This window comes from Acinonyx jubatus, chromosome A3 (assembly GCF_027475565.1).
Source record: "Acinonyx jubatus isolate Ajub_Pintada_27869175 chromosome A3, VMU_Ajub_asm_v1.0, whole genome shotgun sequence".
Classification (NCBI taxonomy): domain Eukaryota; kingdom Metazoa; phylum Chordata; class Mammalia; order Carnivora; family Felidae; genus Acinonyx; species Acinonyx jubatus.
Genome location: NC_069388.1, coordinates 118238608 through 118259339, shown reverse-complemented (window position 1 = coordinate 118259339; position 20732 = coordinate 118238608). Strand labels below are relative to the sequence as shown.

Sequence of the window (20732 nt, the reverse complement as noted above, 5' to 3'; positions counted from 1 at the left end):
TTTTATCAACTTTTAGTGCATTGATTTTACTGGATAGTTTTGAGACTCTGGCCTCGATTCACCTTCTTCCTCATGGCTGATCCCAAACATCGCGCGTCACTCCGACGCAGTGCTCCTGAAGCTGTCGTGCCACAGTGGTGGCTGAGTTTCTCACCCTGTTTCCAGGGCCAGTGTGGCTAGTGACCCGCTGCTGGGGATGGGGAGTCCCCACTTTGGTCACGGGTTCCGAGCGCTGGGCTTCCACCTCCACTTCTGTGCTGCTGTCAGCCTTGGCCTTGGGCTGTTGTTGAGGGTGTGGCCCATGGGGCCCTTCCTTTCTCTTCTCATTGCCCTCACCCTGACTCCGGCCCTTATTGTCCTATGCCTTGGTTCCTGCTCCTCTTGATGGCCTCCCTTCTTCTGTTCTCCCTAAACTCAAATTCAACTTCCGCATTACTGTTGTCGGTCTTCCTAATACACGATCCTCACCCTCTCACACCTGCTTTTCAACAAACCCTCAGAGAACTCCTCACCTACAAGATACTTTCTCAATATCTGGAAAACTGTCCTAAGGGAATAATCCAGAAAAGGAAAAAAGCTGCAATGTACATGGACTTGTTTTTAACATTTCTAATAGCATGAAAGTGGCAAGAAGATCAATGTCAAATAATACGGAAAAGGTTCAGCAAACGATGTATTAGATCTTCTCACTGGGATTTTAAGCCACGTTAAAAATGATGTTTATGGAGGCGCCTGGGTGGCTTAGTCAGTTTAGCGTCAGCTCTTGATTTCGGCTCAGGTCATGATCTCACAGTTTGTGGGTTCAAGCCCCACACTGGGCTCCTCGCTGACAGTGTGGAGCCTGCTTGGGATTCTCTCTCTCCCTCTCTCTCTCTACCCCTCTTTGGCTCATGCTCACTCGCCCACTCTCTCTCTCTCTCTCTCTTAAAATACATTTTTTAAAAATGATTATTATGATGACAATTCGGCAACAGGAAAAATGCTTATGAAATAAGTGGACCAGAGAGCTCACATTTATGGAGCACCTACTGTGTGCCCGCTCCTGCTAGGTGTTCGGTTCATCTCTCACCAATGAGGAAACCAACATACGGGCTTCGATGACCTGTGTGAGGTCACATAGTTCCAAGTCCGGGTTTTGCTTAATTTCAAAGTTCCTTGTTTCTATGCTATAAAATACGAAACCGTAGCTCTGTCATGACACAGTTTCTATTTGCAGTGTGCACCTGCTAGGCCCACATCCTTCCAGGCTCTGCCTAAATCCTACCTCCCCCGAGCAATCTTCCTTAACCACTCAGCCTAAGGAGCATGAACTCTTCTCTGAAGTGCTGTAACATGTGAAACTTCTCTTGAGAAACATCAGTCCACCCAGGCTGGCTTACATTTTCTTTATTGGTTGTACCTTTCTCTCCAGCTAGACTGTCAGAGTTCCAAAAACCAGACCGGTGTCTTGTTAGCACCCAGGCAGCCTTTGGCAAGGGGGCGGGGCATAGTAGGTGCTCACTGTATGTGTCGACAAGCCTATTTCTCCCTCCAGTTGTAGCCAACCTAGTGCTGGGCTGGCTGGTCGCTCAGACGGGCAGGGAGAGAGGCTCTGGCATGACGATGGAGCAGGTCAGAGTCCTAGGTCAAGGTCCTCTGCAGGTTACCACCTTCATTATATGCCAACTTTTAAAAAACTGCTTTAAAATTTTTTTTTAACATTTATTTATTTTAGAGAGAGAGAGAGATCACAAGCAGGGGAGGGGCAGAGAGAGTGGGAGACACAGGATCTGAAGCAGGCTCCAGGCTCTGAGCCATCAGCACAGAGCCCGATGCAGGGCTCGAACTCCTGAACCGTGAGTACATGACCTGAGCTGAAGTCTGACGCTCAACCGACAGAGCCACCCAGGCGCCCCAATCTGGATTTGGATTTAAATCTCTAAACAGTTGTTTGTGCTTCACTTCACACTCCAAGTATAAAATAAAACCAAAGGACTGTAAGGGTCAATCTTGCTCTGAAATTCCATTTTAGGGGCGCCTTCATGAGTTTGAGCCCTGCATCCAGTTCTACACTCCAGTGCAGAGCCTGCTTGGGATTCTCTCTCTCTCTCTCTCTCTCTCTCTCTCTCTCTCTCTCTGTCTCTCTGTCTCTGTCTCTCTCTCTGCTCCTTCCTTGCTCTCTCTCTCTCTCTCTCTCAATATAAGTAAACTTAAAAAAAGAAATTCCATTTTATTCTGTCTTGCCTTCTCTCTCCTAAGCTGGGAAAGAGATTTTAATAATGATTAGAGTAATGTTGATGATGATAATACCTAAGAGTTTCTGAATGCTGTTATATGCCAGAAAGAGTTCTTAGAACTTCACCTGTGTTGGCTAAGCCCGTCTTCACCACAACCCTATGAGGTGGGGTTGTTATGCCCATTATGCAGGTGAGTAGCCAGAGGCACAGAGAGCTTAAACCCCTTGCCTAAGCATGCACAGCTGGTGAGAACCTGGAACTGGGGTCAGAAACTGGGCTGTCTGGTTCCAGAAAATAGTTGGGATACATTTTCCCGGCCGTCAGTGGTTCCAAGAGACAAGGAATGGAAAAACATTCTGTTTATTTTTAATGAATTTCTCACTTGAAGAGCAATACTGAAGCCCAGGGAAGCTTACAGTTAGTAAAGAATGGAAGCCTGACATGAAATCAATTGGACACATTTCTTTTTTCTTTTCTTTCTTTCTTTCTTTCTTTTTTTTTTTTTTAATTCCCATCCTCAATTAAGGTGGTAATCAGATTAACCAAGATTGGCTGGAAAGCAGTGAGCACGTTGGAGATGCAGGGCGCTCCGAAAGGTCAGGCTGCTGACAGCTATTGGTTTGCTAGACATGGTCTGGCCCAAACTGTCTCCCCAGGGAGAATTCAGCTGCTATTTAATTCTATTTCCAATAAGATCCGTCCTGAAACTTGGACCCTGCCTGCTTTCTTAAGCCCATTTTTGTCAGCACATCCTCTTGGTCTGTTTACTCCCGAATCTTCCTGAAAGCAAGAAGACAGCTCGAGGCCCCTGCAGACCACTCTCCACTGCACCACCAGTCCGGCAGCCTCATGTCACCATTTGATTTCCTTATCTCCAATAAAACCAAACCAGCCTCTCCCTGTGCGATTCCCTGCTTTCATTACCAAGGGCGTATTGCTGCATCATTCAGAATGATGAAAACTTAGGGACAGCAATGAGAAATGATTAAATAAATCAGAGTCTGGTCAAAAGGCGCAGTAGTGAGTAGCTTAAAATGAGGTTCTGAAAAATATTTAGTAAGAAGGTAGATACAATACAAAGAGAAGAAAATAGATTTTAACACTACATAGGATGATCCCAATTTCATGCATATATTTAAAAGTATGCCCTGGGGCGCCTGGGTGGCTCAGTCCTTTAAGCATCTGACTTCGGCTCGGTCACCATCTTTCGGTTCGTGAGTTCGAGCCCCACATCGGGCTCTGTGCTGACAGCTCAGAGCCTCAAGCCTGCTCTGGATTCTGTGTCTCCCTCTCTGTCTCTGCCCCTCCCCACGCTCCCTCTGTCTCTGTCTCTGTCTCTCTCAAAAATAAATAAACATTTAAAATAATTTTAAAAAATTAAAATTAAAATATGCACAAACATCAAAGCAAAAACTAAAACACACTAAATTTTAGTCGGGGCAGGGGGGGGGAACCACAAACTTAACAGGAAACTGAAAAAGAAATAAGAGTGAGAATTACTTGCGAAAAATAAAAACATGCAATTGTATCTGCAAGAATTTTCATGGGGCGAGGGGGCGCCTAGGTGTCTCAGTTAGTTAACTGCCATGATCTCGATGTCATGATCTCGAGGTTCTCGAGTTCGAGCCCCACGTCAGGCTCTCTGTTATCAGCGTGGAGCCCACTTCAGATCCTCTGTCCCTTGCTCTCTCTCTATGTGCCCCTCCCCCACTTGCACACAGTCTCAAAAATAAACTTAAAAAAAAAAGAATTTTCATGGAATGTTACGACCTATCAAATTAAGATGTCCACATTCTCTAACACAAATGAACGGATCTGAGAAAAGGCAGTCTGAACACACCCTAATACAGTGCCACCCAACAGAACTTTCTGTGATGATGGAAATGTCCCGTTATCTCTGTGCTGCCTAATACAGAATCTACTAGCCACGTGAACACTTAAAACAAATACACTGAAATGTTAATAATCACAAATAGTGTGATTGTAGGTGATATTCCCATTCATTTTTATGTTTTCCTATTTTACACATGTATACACATGAGCACATATTCCTTTTAAAATCAGAAACAAGAATAAAAAGGAAAAAGAGAAGGTAGAACCTTTTTGGTTTTCTTACATGTTTCCCCTTTGGAAAGCTGCGGATTTTTCTCTCTGTGGATTCACCTATACTTACCAGCTGTCTCTGCCTCTAGAGATCCAGTTCAGATCTTGCCTCTTCCAGGAAGCCTTCCTGGACTCATTACACTGCCAGAGATTTCTTCAGGCTTATGGACTCCTTTGTTTCATTGTGACACATCATGACCTTTAAATGTGTGTGGTCTCAACTGGAGAGTAAATTCCTCGATGGCAGAAACTATATATTTTAAACTTCCTCCTCTTCCCCACCGCACCCAGCAAGCACAAGTACTGTGCAATGTGCTGGGTCAGTTAGCATCAGCTGGACACAGGCCTGGCCCTCTCCGGAGGCACTTGAGTCTACACCCCTTTCTCTCCGAACTTTGTTCTGTTTCCTCCAATTCATCTGGAAGGGGTGTCTATGCTATCAGCCCTGGGTGAAATTTTATTGTAAATTGCTTAAATAGAATTAGTTTGTTTTGGTAAGGGCGATCCAGGTCAGGCCTTGCCTTTACAAGGGGATTATAAAGCTAAGAAAATAAATATGGACTATTCTGAGCCGAAAGGCATTTTTCTTGGTGAATGGGGAGAATGCAGTGGATGTTTCTAAAAAGGAAGCCAAGGGCCGGGAGAGGAGGTGACTTCTCTGGGTCTCACGCTGATCAAAGGCATTATACGTCACACCAGCTTTCCTCCAGGCCTGCTGGGCTCAGGATACTGTACTGCAGTCAGAGGAAAGAGACCTGAGGAATTTACAGTTTATCCGGGGGGAAGAAAATATGAGTCACTGGAGTGACTTAGGCTGAGCAAGCGGTGGTAAGAAGAATGTGAGATGGTACAATAAAGCAGCTGACAACGGGGACGGTAATGCCCGGAGCTGGGGTGCTATTAATGGAGGTCATTCAAGGAGGACCTAGCAGGTGTTAGTCTGTGATGCTCCTGCCTCTTCACCATCTCCAGCTTCTGCCCGGTCCTCGTCACCCCAGCCCCCTCTCATCTGCAGCCGTGGGGCTGTCCAGAACCGGGGGGGCTCCCCCTGTCTGCTCCTCTGCAGACCCCCCTCTCTTCTTACAGCTGGCATGGCCTCTGGCGGCTGGGCCAAGCAGTCGCAGGAGTAAAGCCTGGGGGAGAGGCCTGCCTACCGCCCCCCGGGGGGGCATGCAGACCAGAGCACGCACCCCCCCCCCCCTTATGGGCCATCCCCTGTTGAATACAAAGTGGAAGTGATGACATCTAATGTAGTGGCTAGCCACACTCACTGCTTGGCTGTGAAACTAAACCCAGCAACAATTTGCCTCAAAAGTATACAGAGAATGACGTGAAGCAAGGAGACCGGCCAAGTGGCATTTACAAGGACTGGATATCAGATGCCAAGGAGGCATCCTAGCACAGTGGCTGTGGCAAAAGAAAGCACGGGATGAACCTGAGAAATTGCTGAGGATATATTTTAGGGAAAGTGATGGGAGAATTAGAGAAGCCCTATGGCAGAATGTCATGTGCTGTGTTACCTTGGGCAGGGCACTTAACCTCTCTGATCCTGCTTCTTTATAAAATGAGGATAACAGTACTACATACTTTATTGCATTGTTAGGAGTATTATAGTAAATATTTGTAAACTGCTTGGTGTGGTGCTAAGCACAGAGAAGGTAGTAAACCCTGGTGTGTGTGTGTGTGTGTGTGTGTGTGTGTGTGTGTGTGTGTGTTTTAATATTAAAGATCAGCACATGAGAAGCTGGGGCAGTGATGAAGGACAGGAAGGACTCCAAGGGAATGAACACTGTATCTCAGGGGGCCTGGCAGATGATTCTGTGTTAATGGGACCCTAGATGTTTTAAAGAATGATGTATTTGGTGTTTGAGGTTTTCTGTTTATTTCAGACTCCCAATTGCCCTGGTTAGTGGGTGGCCCCTATCAAGGGGACAGATCAGTAGAGGAGACCGGATCAGGCAAACAGAGCAAAGGAGAAACAGGGCTGCAGAGCGTAGGAGTTGCAGGGACACAGATGCTGCTGGCAGGGAGGTGAGAGGTCCAGAGTCCCCAGAGGCTGCCAGCAGCACTGAGATATGCCCACACATGCTGGGCAGCAAGGAGCTGGACTGGTGCTTCTGCCCCTGGCTGTGTGCCCGAATCACAGAGCGACACCTCTGGCCCCTCCTGAGATTCAAAGGTGATTCTGATGAGCAGTCAGGGCTGCAGCCACAGGTCAAGGTGGGGCGGGGGGAGGGGCAGTGTGTGGCAGGGGCAGGGCACGAGGAACCCTGACTCCAGGCTGCCCGCCCCCTCACTACCCCCCCCCCCACCTGGAGGGTGATTGGCTCTGCGAGCTTAGCCTCAAGAGGCACAGGCGGTGACAACCCCAGAAGATGGGCTGGAGCCAGTGGTTCTCCAACATGCCCATTTCCCTGGGCCCTGCTAGGGAACAGAGGTCTTTTGCTAAATGCCTTGTCCTCCCCTTACTGACTCTGACATTCGTGATTCCTTTTCTGCCCAGTCGCACACTCATTCTTTATTTAGCAAATATGTACGATCATCAGCCCCCGGCCCCAAAAGATTAGACCCTGTCCAGGCTCTGGGATTCAGCAGGAACAAACAGGCAAGGTTTCTGCTCTCCAGAAACTTACCTGCGAGCAGGGGAGACAGAGTGCAGACACATAGAAAGTGTGTCAATTGGTAACAAGTGTTGTGAAGAGGAATGAAGCAGGGGTAAAAAATCTGTACAATATGGCTCGTACAGTTAGGGCAGAATCAGCCACAGGGAGATGGCAGAAAGGGAGGGGTAGAGCCACTGGGGCAGGTCTAACTATTCTTAGAGTTTTCAAGTTCGAGGAAGCCACTGAAATCCTGTCATCGGACACTGTTAATCCCTACTGATGTGATTTCTCAGTAACCAGAGCAGCTATATTCTAGTGAAGTTGGCCATATCATTTGTCCTTCTCTTTCTTAAAATAGGTATAAAAATATTAGGCAAGACAGGTCCCAGAGACAGAGGAGGACCCTTAATAAATTTATGTTTAGCTTCGTGTGGTTGGATCTGCTAGACGTGATCCCTGGAGAGTACGAGAGAGCCCTAAGGGAAAGTACTTCTGCCTTAAAAATAAAATGGCTCAGAATGTAAAAGGTTCTTTTACAGGCACATGGCGGTGCGTTAAACCCCACCTACTTCTATGTACTAACATTAAGAATAAGTATTATCAGTAGCGGGACTAAAAATATATATATAAATGTGTCACTGAATCTCTCGTGGCAATGAGCTGTTTTCACATTCTTTTAAACGTCTTCTGTTCTTTGGTTTATTTCCCCAGCTGGGTTGTGGCTACTTTGAATCCATTGTCTTCTGGTTGGAAGCTTTCTAGTGGTGCCTGTGGGTTCCCATCACCCCCTGAGCTGCTTTGGCACCTAGCGGCCAGGGCTCCTGACCAAGCCCCGCCAGCTCTCTCCCTTATGAGAGAGGCGACTTTCATCTCCTGCATTCGGCTCTGATTACTTACCCAGGAAGTGCAGACTGCTGCTCAAGGCTTTCTGCCCTCTCGCTGAGATTCCAAAAAATCTCTTTAGTTATATGACTGGTCCCTTTCTAACCCTGAGCAGATAAATAGCATTATGTTTCTTTTCCTCAGTGATTCTTTCTTGCATTTCCTCCAATCAGGATAGGGTCAGCTATATGGCTTCAGAATTGTCCACCCCTCCTCTTTTGAAAGTTACCTCTGGTTGCTTAAAAATAAACAAAAAAGCAATTAACTTTTTCTATACCTCTTCTCTGCCCCAAAAGAGCAAGCCTATTAATTTTGCTTCTCTACCTAATTTTCCTTAAAACCGGGTATGTAAAGGGTTAAAAAAAGGCAACAAAAAACTCCAAGTCCAGCATAGCAGATCAGTTTACAGACACTTGTATACTGGTTTCCTCATATAAACACTCTACCCCTGAGCCATGCCTCCATGATTCTACTGTTAGAGATTATTTTGTTTAGCTTTTAGGGCTTTTTAAAAAGATGCATATGCCCTCTGGAAGACTGTTCATCAGCTGTTAGCATCTTGTGAATTAGATAATCAGATCACTGAAGCAGACAATTTTGATTTTCAGCAGGGTGCTAATAAGGGCATGTTCCTGGGACCGATGTGAGCAGCCTGAAGGTCCCAAATGCCTTAGTTGGAGGGCTTTAGGGAAGGTGAGAGAAATGAGGAAAAGGTGAAATGCTTTACAGCGAAGTAGAGGGAGGGGAAATAGGAAGAAAGCGTCAGAGGGAAAAGACAAGGCAGCCGTCTTCGGGGGGGGGGGGGGGGGGAGGGCCCTGCCTTTTGCTCCTCCTGCCCATTTGCCCTGAGCCATCGGATCCTGTCTGAAAGCACTCGTGGTCAGGTCTGGGCCGACGAGCCTCCGAGCTCCAGCCTTGGTGTCTCTCACAAGCCCTTGGCCTCCTCACCAACTGCCTGCTAGACGCTGGCCCACCTGATGTCCCCCCCTTCCCTGGCCACAGCCACTCGTGTCTTTCCGGTTCGGTGGAGGGTGTTGCTGGCCTTCCGTCATTGTACCTGAAAGCCTGCGGTCCCATGTGGTACCATCCACCTCTCCCCCCTGCAGAGCCCCTCCAGTCCGGCTGATTCTGCCCCTCCCTCTCCCATCCGGATAGCATCCCTCACTGCAGGCATTTACCCTCCAACCTGGGGCGATCCACTCACTCATCTCTGCCTTAAATCTCCGTGTCCGGTCCTGCGTGCCACCTCCAGGTTGACGGTCACTGTCACCCACTGCTCACTGCTCCCAGAGCTCCCTGGTAACGCAGGCAAAACCTAAACTTGTCGGCCTGTTGCTTAAAGCTGTCCTCAGTCTGGCCCAGCCTGCTCCCCTGTGTCTTTCCCTCAAGGGAGTTGAAGAGAGAGGATGTCGAGGGCCGAGGTATCCCTTAACCCCCACCCCAGCCCCCTGGGAAGGAACCATGACCGTCTTCATTTTTCATGTGAGGAAACTTGGCTTTAGGTGAGGGAACTTATTCAAGGTCAAACAGTCGGAAGTGGGGAGAGCTGGGACTTCAGCCTAAGCCTGTCTGACCCGTGAGCCCAAATTCTTAACCACTGTGCCGGGTGCCTCGCAGACTCAAAGTGCGGTCCCTGGTCCAGCAGCACCGGGGAGCGGTGTGGTGGGGATGCAGGCTTTCAAGCCCCGGCCCTGGGGGCTCAACCAGGCTCTGCACGTCTGTAAGTTCCCCACTGGCGTGCACTTCACAATTGGAGATTTTAGGGAAGAAAAAAAAGCGTTCCTTACCCTCTGAGGCCTGGGTCTGAAAATCAAACTGACAAAGACAGGGGCACTTGGGTGGCTCAGTTGGTTAGGCATCCGACTCTTGATTTCGGCTCAGGTCGTGATCTCACGGTTCCGTGAGTTCAAGCCCCGTGTGGGGCTCTGCTTGGGATTCTTCTCTCTCCTCCCAGTTTCTCTCTGCCTCTCCCCCACTCATGCTGTCTCTGTCCCTCTCAACATAAATAAATAAATAAACTTAAATAAATAAATAAAAATAAACTGACAAAGATTAGCGGGACAAAAGCACGTACGTTTGAAATTTTACACGGACATGGGGGCCTTCACTAGAGAACATGACCCCAAGATCTGAGAAGAGCAGGACGCTTTCATACCTTTTAGGCAAAAAAAAAAAAAAAAAAAAAAAATTGAACCCAAGAAATTTGTGGAGAATTGACAAGACAAACGGGTTGGGGCTGAAAGTGATGAAAATGGTAAATGGTGAAGAATTAACTAGGGAGATCTGGGTTAGCTTAACAAAGTTTGTTTGCAGATTCCTCTGGTGCCTTCTCTGCCTGCAAAAGGAGATTCTCCTGCCTTTCTGCAGAAAAGGGGGAGTTTTTTTCTACATTTATTGCTTCTTGGTTACCTTCAGGTCAAAATATGTTTTATGTCAAAGAGGCATACTTGGGGGTGACGTATTGTGCTTTCCTCCAGGGCACAATGCCTTGGTGGTTCTTCTCTTTCCGTCTAAGCCTCTGGCTCTCCCAGCTCCGTGGCAGTGCTAACCCATCCCCTCCCTGGTATGGGAGTTAAGAACATCGTGGCCTCTGGAAGTAGATTTTGGGGGTTCAAATCCTGGGCTGCCACTTATCAGCTGTGTCGCTCTAGGCAAGTAACTTAACCCTTTGCTGCCTCAGTTTCCACATCTGTAAAATGGGGATAAAATAGTGCCATCCATGGGTTGTTGTAAAGATTTAAGGAGCTAACACTTGTGAAGTGTTTTAGCACACTGTGCCTGACATGTGAGGAATAAAGCACCCACTGTGTGTTTCACCCCACAGCTTGCTTGTCCCTCTTTTGAGAAGCCCTTCCCCTGACCGTCAAAGCTCTAGGTGATCTCGCCTTTTCTAGATGCCGTGGCAAATTCCCTAAGAATTGTATCTTAGGGAAAATCTTTTCCTCTTATTATATCGATGAGGAAACAGTCTCACAGATAAAACGGCAGAACCAGGACTTGAACCCAGTACTTTTCAAATCTAAAATTAACTCTGTTTCCAATGTGCTACGTTAATACACTTTCTATCCCATTGTGGTAGGCCTTGCATGTGCCTTGGAAAAAGAATGTTAAAAGTATTCATCAAGGTGATATTTGTAATTGCAAAAAAAAAAAAAAATGAGAGGTTGGCTTGAACATATGTCCACAGATTCCTTTACTTTATGACTTTCCAGAGGCTGTAACAGGCTGATTTGCACTGTGAATCTGGAATAGGGAGATTTGGTATGCACACTTTCACATTTCATATATTTGCTCCGTTTCATATATTTATTTGTCCTTAGACCCTTTTTCTGGGGGATTCTGGCTAGCGTCTCACAACCAGTGTGTCACAGAACATGGTTTGGGGAAGGCAGCTCTGTTCTCCGTCCACCCCATGTGCTTGTCAGTTCACTGAAGTCTGTCTACCTTCACTTCCACCAGAGTGATGCCGGCAGGTTGGGTGTGAGGACCCAGGGGGAGGTCCCGCAGGACCAGGCAAGAGGGTCCTTGGCTTCACGCTGATGAGCCAGCAGGAGGCGAAAACAGGCATCTTTACTGAAGATGTAGAGAGAGCAGATATAGACGGACCATCCGTGAGAGTCGGAAAGAAAAGGGGCCCAAGTCTCGTCTCTCTTTGGGGTCTGGGGGTTTTTACTGAACAAAGATGAGAACCCAGGTGTCCTTCCTTAGAGCCGGGGCGGCCTTGGCATCGAGATATCCAGCACCTGTGTTCTGGAACACGCATATGATGGCTTCCTCGGTCACCTGGTCCTTCCTTAGATGTTATCTATTCTAGAGAAATCATTAACTCTTTGCAGCACAAGAAGGACATTACCTTTGCATTACAAGGCATGTGTGGAGTAGGGTACGATGCAGGTCCTAGCAAGACTAGAAGCCCAAAAAGAAGCCAAGCAAAACCCCAGCCTTTTCTCTCACTTCCCTGCTGTCTTCCTGTCTCAATGCATGACAGTGGCTGTGCTAGTGACAGACCTTCTGAGGCCCAGTCCTGTGCATTCTCTCCAGTGACCCCCTTGCTTGATCTCGGCTGCACCTGACTCTGCTCTGTCGCGTGAGCCTGTGGCATGTCACATCTGCATTGGGGTTTGCAGAGTTAGTGCTGAGGCAAGAAGGTTCTCGGGGACGCTGGCTTTGGGAGGGTGCTGGCAGTCACTAGAGGTGGAGGTCAAGTTATTGTGACTGGCAAATACATAGAGCTGCCTTGGGCAGGTGGTACACGTTTCAGACCCACAGGTCAGTGCGGTTTGATCTGAAGGAACGTGCCTTGAGTCTCACTTCTCAGGCCTTTGGATGTCCGCTGGCCTTGGTCGCTGTTGCTGAGCAAGTGCTCAGCGGGGAAAGCGTGGCGGAAAGCCCCGCTCAGCAAGGGCTCAGCGGTTCTAGGCCCGGGGATGCAGAGGGAAGGACCCTACTGGTGAGCCTGCTGTAAGGGCTTGCAGCCATCAACTCACAACAGCCTTTTGACATTCTCGCCCAGTGTCCTTCCTTGCTCAAGGTCACACATCTGGGAAGCGGCAGGCAGTGCTGGGATTTAACTGGAAAAGCCATGCTGTCGACCACTTTGCCTCATATGCTCTCAAGGAGTCTGAGGAGGTTGGAAAGAAAAAACAGACTAGGAAGGAGCACTAGGGCGCAAGTCAGGAAGCATCCCCGGAGCAATGGCGGCTTTGCTGATAGAGGGTATCTGCTCTCCGCTCTTGTTATCCGGGCCTCCTTACCTCTCCCTGTCTGGTGGGAAAGTGCCCTGGGACCTTGAATATGACTGGCTCCCAGCGGGGCCCTATCCTGCTGGCTCCTCCAGGCCTTTGTGCATTCCAGGGAGAGAGGCCCATCAGAGAAGGAGGCACTGAAGCATCCTGAGGTGCACCCCTTCTAGAACACAAAAGAGCAGGAGATCAGCAGGCTGCCTGGTTTCTACTGGGAAGAAACTGAGCCAGCGGGCCTGGCCGTGCTGCTGTAGTCAAGACCCCCAAACCCCCTTGGTGCCTCTGCACAGAGGTCTCTACCCTGAGTACCCAAAATGGGTATTTTCTCGACAAGTCAGAGTTTCTAACAACCGTGAGCTTGGCCTCTGTCCTGTGCAGGCCCTGCCTCATCGGTCTTCCAGAAATGTTTGGGGAAGGGACTGACACTGGGGCTTTTCAGTTCTCAGTTCTCTGTGTTGCTATTTTCTCACCCCCTTAAGACACAAAGGGCCCGTGTTCCTGTGTTCCCAGTTTGGGGGGTTTGGGGACGGTGAGGAAGGAGGCTGCCCAGAGAGCAGAGGGCACATCCTGGGGGCATCTTAGGAAGAAGCCTGCTGACAGCTGCACCTGGCAGCGGGCAGGGTGGCCTAAGGGGGGAAGGAGGACGGGTTTAAATCCCGGGCTTGGAGGCTCAAGATGGAGAACACCACCCCCGGAGCTGCTCCGTCGTGAGAACTGGCCCTGGATGCCAGCCAGCCAGAGCCCTAACGCCTCCTCCCAGGCGTGGGCAGAGAGGGGGTGAGGAGATGCTAGGCCAGCCCAGCGAGCCTGACCCGGGAGGGCCTGGCTCTGCAGCCATGGACCAGTTCTGCTGTCCTCCTGTCCCCTAGCAGGTGGGAGGCGGGGGCACACAGCTACCCGTGGAGTGGGCGAGGGGTGTCATGAATCAGTCCTTCTTCGGGGTGCCCCTTGGCGTCTCCAAGATAGCACCCATTCCCTTGTATCCCAGTCACCCCTATGGCCCAAATCTCTGCTCCTTCCTCCTCCTGGCACAGCCGCCCTGCACCCCCTCCCAGTCAAAATTCCCAGAGAGCCTCTTTTCTCCACAGCTGTAAAGCTCTTTGTGTGATTAAAGTAATTCCCACTAAAGTAAGTCATTCTTTTCTGAATGACCCGTAGGCTTGATCCTTCCAGGGTGCATTTGCATTTCAACTGGAGAGTTTGTACAAGCAGAATTAAGCATTAATTAGTAGAATGAGGGAGCAATTATTTTTGGGGGGGGGGGGTGGACTTTCCCAGGCCCTTCCCTTCCCTTCCCTCCCCTCCGCTCCTCCCCAGAGTGCCCACTCCCCCCACCGGGCAGTGAGGGTTGTGGCTGGGATGCCGAAGGAGAGATCCCTGCAGCCGGAGGAAGGCTGGACAGCATCGGTTCCCAGATGGTTCAATTTCCTTTTCATTGAAAACTTTTTATGACCTTAAAAGAGTCAGTTTTTCATTTTCCCAAGGTTTGTTCTATTATTGCTGATTTCCTAACACCATCATTTGACAGCAGCAAACGACAAAGAGGTCATATCAAACAGTCTTCTAAATGGAATAGATTCAGCTTTCTAAAAATGTGCCACATTGTTCTTAGTCTCTCGTTTAGCCACAGACTGGTGGACTCTTCGTGGGGTGGGGGGCCGGCCTGCAGGACCACCACCCGGCTGGCCCCTGAGGCCCCACCCCTCCCCGCCCCCGAAACACCATGGTTTTCAAACACCACCCGCACACTGCATTAAAGATGCATTTTCAAATGTTAATAATTAATGGTAATGTTAATTTATCATAGTTTCATCTAACATCCTGTAATGGAAATGGCCCCAGGGGACAGGATGGCAGAGGGGATTGAGGAGCAGAGAATAAAAGAAGTAGGGAGTCCATGAGGGGCATTGGGAGGAACGAATTCCACCTTCCCAGGACACCAGCGAGATTCTTGGGCTGCGGGAGGAGGTTTATAGTCCTGCCCGAGAGAGGGAAAGAGAGAGAGAGAGAGAGAGAGAGTCCACGTGTGCACGCCTGCCTGCATGTCAGGGAACCGGGGAAATATATGTAGGGTAGCACCTGACCTTTGGGGAAGCTCCCACCCCTCCAAATGCTCCTCCACGGCCTGGCTTTGTGAACAAGAGCTGGTGTGCTAGCATCAGGCTCCCATATGCCGCTGTCCTTGACCCCCAAGCAAAAGACACGAGGCGGAAAGGGCAAAGGTTTGGAATGTGTGCCAGTCGTGGGAGACGCCCAGCGCAGGGGCCCTGGCACTCTGGGGGAGGGACCTTTCTGTTTTCCACTTGGGTTTGGCTCCTTATGAGCCGCCTTGGCCTGGTCGCCAGGTCCCTTCAGCCTGCCTGGGAGGCTCTGCTCATGGGTGTTTCTTGCCATTACAGGTGTGTGTGGCTGCTGCGGTGCTCTACGCCCCAGGTACAAAAGGCTGGTTGACAACATCTTCCCTGAGGATCCCGAGGTGGGTCCCACCTCCGCCTGGCTTCACCCCGCGCTGTCTCACCCCATCCAGGGCTGCGAGGGGGAGGCGGGTCTCCCGGGCCTCCTGCCGCTGCGCCTGCTCAGACCCTGGTCAGTGGGGAGAGGCGGCCGGGGGCCTGCAAGCAGAGGAGGTCTGGATCTTTCTGGAGTCAGGATCTGCAGAGGGCTCTGGAAGCTTGTTTTGGCAAGCTTTGGGCCTTTGCTATGCAATTGAGACGTCTTTCCCACCCATGTCTATCTGAGTGATGGTTCCTTGAACCACTAACTCCCTTGATGGTTCTATGTCCCTGCCATTTAGCGTGAGTACTTCCATTCTCGGGTTTTGGCTCAGGAGCCCATGTCTTCTCTGTGGCTCCCTCTGGTACCTGTCAGGTGGTCTGGGTGTATGCACGCCGGGGGCCTGGCTTACTGGCTTCCAAGCTGCCACTCCCCACTCAGGCTGCATTACGGGTCGTGTGGTTTTGGAAATGTCAGGATGTGACATATTCTCGACTTGCTCTCTGGAAATCAATGACAGCTTCTTGATAGACAGTTGAAGGGTCACATTTGCAGCATCCTCTGGAGAATTCCCTAATTGCTGCTAAGCTGCCCCCTCTTCCCATTCATGCCTTGGTGCTGGATATCCAGCATATTTTAATTCTGAATTGCTTTCAATGAAGCCTTATTATTCATACACACATGCATATTTATACATTCATGTATATATATATACACATGCACACGCATACACATACATATGTACACTTATACCACTATTCTCATTTATAGCTGGCATATTGTGGGCTAAGTTGTGCGTTCCTGGAAGGCAGGAACCATGCCTTGGTCATCCCTGTATCCCTGAAACCCACATGGGGGGTTTGTCGCATACATAATGGCACTCTGCTAAATGATGATTAAGTTGGCATATTATTTACTTTTAGACTTGAACCCTTCTAGCCATGGAATGGCCACAGTGACACATGAGGGCCTGTCTTTTGCAGGATGGCTTGGTGAAGACCAACATGGAGAAGCTGACCTTCTACGCCCTTTCAGCTCCAGAAAAACTGGATCGAATTGGCGCCTACCTCTCCGAGAGGCTCATCCGCGATGTGGGTCGTCATCGATATGGGTAAGAAGTGTGAGAAAGTGAGACAGATACTTTCAGAAGTGGTATTACATTTTTAAGGCAAAACACAGGGTCCTTTTATGAACATGATGGTAGACTGGGTTATTGAACAGACTGAGAAAAAGGGGCCTGGGACTGAGGGATGGGCTGCATGGGTTCTTCCAATGGCAGGGTAAAATCTGATGCTGTTGCCAAGATGCGGGAAGAAGGAGATGTAGACTTCCTGGGAGCACCTCTTTTAGCATCCATGTACCCCTTGGGTTTCCATCTAGAAGCCCTCACGCGCAGTCTGGGACCTTGAAAAGTTAGTCTAGTCCAGAAAGTGCCATTATTCTCATTCAACCAATCAACCTACTGTCTTAAAAACCATCTATGGATGAGCCCTGTTGTATGGAAACCAATTTGACAATAAATTGCATATTAAAAAAAAAAGGCATTTGTAAAGAAAGAAAGAAAGAAAGAAAGAGAAACCATTTACATTCTAGTGTAAAGGCAAGTTTAGGGGTAACTTGTCCATTAAAAATACACTTAAATGAAATATTTATCAATCTTCTGAGAGGGAAGACTTGCTATGTTTAGAAGAGAGAAGAAATCTTAAATGCAAATGATCAATAGATTTAACTGTTTAAAAATTTAAATATTTTGATGTCAACAAAGAAACCATCAAAATTTAAAAGACAAACAACAAAAAGATGTGTTTTGAAAGAGGTGGGGAAGCTGAAAGGCTCAAAAATGTGAAGCAAGGGCCCCCAAAAACCAACCCACAGAAGAGGAAATAGGAATAATAATATTCAATAAATTTATAATCAAAGATGTGCCTTGAAATACTAAGATGCCATTTTCACTTATAAACTGACAAAAAAGTATTTCCAGTATTAACCAAGGAATGGCGACATGAGACGCACTTTCATACTTTTCTAGAATGAGTGTGAATTGATTGAAACTCTTTAGAAGGTAGTTTTGAAATATAGGTCAAATCTTCAAGAACATTTATGCCCTTTGATCCAGTAAATTCCTTTTCTATTCGTCTATCCCAAGAAATCAATCTTAAGTTATAAACTAGCTTTACACAGAGAGAGATTCATCATGGTGTTTTTTACAAGAAAGAAATAGTGGAAATTGATGTCCAATAAGAGGAAAATAGTTTAGTAAATGATGATGTTTATCATTTGGTGAAATATTATCTATCCAACAAAAATGATGTTTATAAACATGTTTTCCGTATAGTAATGAAAATGCCATAAGTACATGAAAAATAGAATACATAATTATGTATACAGTGCTTTATAATCAATTTAAAAAATAAACAACAACAAATCTCAATGCCTAGAAAATATAGTAAAAACAAATATGCCATAAAAGTGAAGAGTGCTCATTTTTTGAGCAGTGTGGCTGGGTGTGTGTGTGTGTGTGTGTGCGCGCGCACGCGTGCTTTGTTTTGTTTTCTGTCTACCCTTTTTGTGAGTTTCCTAAATGTTCTCTGTTGAGCATGTGTTACTTTCCAATGAAAAAAGTGAACAGTAGGACCTGCCCTTCCCACACCACAGTTTAGAGCAAAGCTGAATGTAAGAGAACCCAAAGATATCCCTGGTGATGGGGCGAGGGATGGGGTAGATCCACCGGGCACCTGAGTGGCTCAGTTGGTTAAGCATCCAACTTTGGCTCAGATCATGACCTCGAGGTTCATGAGTTCGAGCCCCACACCGGGCTCTGTGCTGACAACTCAGAGCCTGGAGCCTACTTTGGATTCTGTGTCTCCCTCTCTCTCTGCCCCTCCCCCACTTGCGCGCGCGCGCGCTCTCTCTCTCTCTCTCTCTCTCTCTCTCTCAGGCATAAATAAACATAAAAAAAAAAAAAGGATGGAGTAGATCCAGAGCAGTTGTTCCTAAGTTCCATCACTTCTATTCTCCACAAAGTCCATCCTGTACTTTCCTCTGCTTCTACCTTTCTTCTGTTGCAGACTCCAGATTATGGACGGCAGCATTAGAAATTGTCTCCCTGCCCCGTCTTTCCTGTTCTGGTCCTTCCAGTCGAGAACTACCAGCTCTGATTTCCAAAACACAGACCTGAAGCTATCCTTTCCTGGCTCCTTTAGAATAAAATCCAAGCTCCTCAGCTTGACCGATGGAGGCTTCTAAACCTGCCCCTCACTCGCCACTCCGCCAGCCATGCTCGCCACACCTGCCCTGCCTGCTCTAGACCCACTCCACGTGGGCTGGCTGACACTCCTCCCTGGGTCTCTGGGCCTCACACCTCTGGGTGCAGCGCTGTCTCCCCTCGACCCCCGTCATGGGCCCCCACCGCTGCACATCAGCCCTACCACCCGCCAAGGCCCCTTCTTCCTGGTGAAGCTGGAGCAAGAATTGGAGTAAAAAGGTTTACATTGTGCTTATAGGGTGTAGACGTCCCACCTCTGCAGGACCCACCAACAAATCTGAAAGCAAGCTATCCCGAGGATAAAAGCAAGACCAAAAACAGTACATCCCTATCATCATTTTATAAAATAAAGGTAGGCTACATGCTCAATAAAAAGGGCACAAATACACTGTACATGCTGATTATATACATCACCTTGACATATTATAAAGCATATTCAGGCAAGTAAAAATGACTTTATCCTAGACTGAATCTAAAACTAACATGCTAGCAATAACATTAAGCATTTAATACTAATTTTATCTGCCCTCTCTGCAGTGATGGTTCTCTTGGTAAAAATGTGCTGTAGCCCGCACAGCCACTTAGAATCATTCCACTGCCCTCAGAACTACAATTCAAAATTGGTATCGTTCTGTTAAAAATAGGCATTGCAGCGTCTAAGTAAAGCCTTGAACGCCTCGTTGGAAGCTTTAATCATAAACATTTGGAGAAGAATCTGTTAGATCTGATCTCCTATTCTCTCTCCTTGCCCGCCCCGTCTTTCCCTACCCAGTGCCGCACTCATCATTATTCTCTTCCTTGTCATTAGTATCTTCCTGATGGCAGCTTTGGAAGGGCAAAATATTCACATGCAGACAGTCTGAGGGGTTGTGTCTCCCTGTCGTCATGCACGTGTCTGTGTTTGCTGTTGGATTTTACGGATGTGAACCTTGGGTGTTCAACCCAAGTCACAGAACCATCTTCTACCCCACGGCCTCCCCGCTTTATCACCCCGCTCCAGTTGTGTGTGAACTCTGCCTTAATATGTGTTTAGCATCAGGGGTGATAACGAAATGTGGGCAGAGAGGGAATAAGGTGTGAATTCTAAGGTGCTGCTCACTGACGTGAACGATGATGGGCAGAGATGTCTGCCTTTCCTCTCAGACCACACCTGGTTCCCAGGCTCTGTGTACCTACTCCTTCTTGGTTGAGCACAAGGTGTTCATGCAGAACGAGCTGCCCCTTCTGGAATTCAATAGGAGATACTCCTTGCCTCATTCCCTGTATATTTTCCTCAGGTGTTGTAACTCACCTCCTGCCATGGGCCTTGCCCCGGAGTTCCTGTTATTATAACCCCCAAGTGTCCTCTCTTGGTGTCGGTTGCTGTCCATGAACCCAGTTCTAGCCCAGACTCCTTGGGCTCTGCCTTACTCACCTGCCTTACTCACCTGACGGCTCTGAAGCCCTCCCAGTACATCCAGAACCCTTGCTGCTGTTGTCTGTACCTCGGGCTCCTGCAGCGGGCTAGTCTTCACCAGCACCTTTCTGCCTTGACCCACTCCTAGTACTCAGACCGGTTCAGTTTCCTGGACCTATTACTTCCCTGGATTCCTTCCAGGACACTGAGTCCAGATCACCCAGGCTGACTGGCCCTGGTCCTGTTGAGCAGACATCACCCTGAGAAGCCCACACTTTATTCTCTTGGAGACTATAGGCCCAGCTACAGGAGATTCCTAGGGAGGTTAAGGTAAGGTAGGACCAATGCAGAGAGCCTTGGACTAGGAGGTTCCAAGGTCCCTTTGCCTTCTAATCTTCTAAGATGCTTTGAAAAGCTCAAGTTCATCGCTATAATCCTTCCATCCTTGGTATGGGGGCCCAAGATGGGGAACAAAGAATAGTATATTCAAAGAACTAGGCCTTAAACTTCTTGACTTTTCAGTTTCTCTTCTACCATAATTTCCAGTTTCCATCAAAATCTCCACTCCTGGTTAGTAGCCAATTTTTTTCTAACTTATATTTTTTAATCCATTCATTCATTCATTTTGCTAGCAAAGGATGGCTTTTCCTTTTTAGGATTTTCTGGGAATTTTTTTACAGGAAAAGGAAAAGCAGCAATCTAAACTCAGGAATTTGGGAAGTCTTCTAGTTTCTTCTCTTGCCAAGCCCCACTCCACCCCTTCCTTTCCCTCATTTGAACTCTGTGAGCTAATGGTGAAGCCTTTCCTACATAGGATGCTGGGATGATTCATAGGAGAATAGAGTTCTACACTGCTTGCCCCCGTTTTCCCACCTGCCGTGTTTGGTTGCTCAAACGTGGCCAGGTTTGTCTGCAAGGAAAGCCTGTTTCTTTTGGAAGGGCCCCAGCCAGGCTGCTTCGCTGACCAGGACAGCCAACCTGAAACATGCCAGGACTTCTGCAAGGCATGGCAGCTTTCCTGGACTGTGACTA

At 48.1% G+C, this 20732-nt stretch overlaps 1 protein-coding gene across 3 annotated transcripts in view; it reads left to right on the top strand.

Annotated features, from left to right (window-relative positions):
- The window catches only part of EFR3B (EFR3 homolog B), a 78951-nt gene that overhangs the window by 19980 nt on the left and 38239 nt on the right, over positions 1 to 20732 (top strand). For all 3 annotated transcript variants that reach the window (XM_027033329.2, XM_027033328.2, XM_027033327.2), the window contains exons 2-3: positions 14946 to 15022; positions 16023 to 16150. In XM_027033329.2, coding sequence (XP_026889130.1) covers positions 14946 to 15022; positions 16023 to 16150 — 205 coding nt within the window. The remainder of the gene's footprint in view (positions 1 to 14945; positions 15023 to 16022; positions 16151 to 20732) is intronic.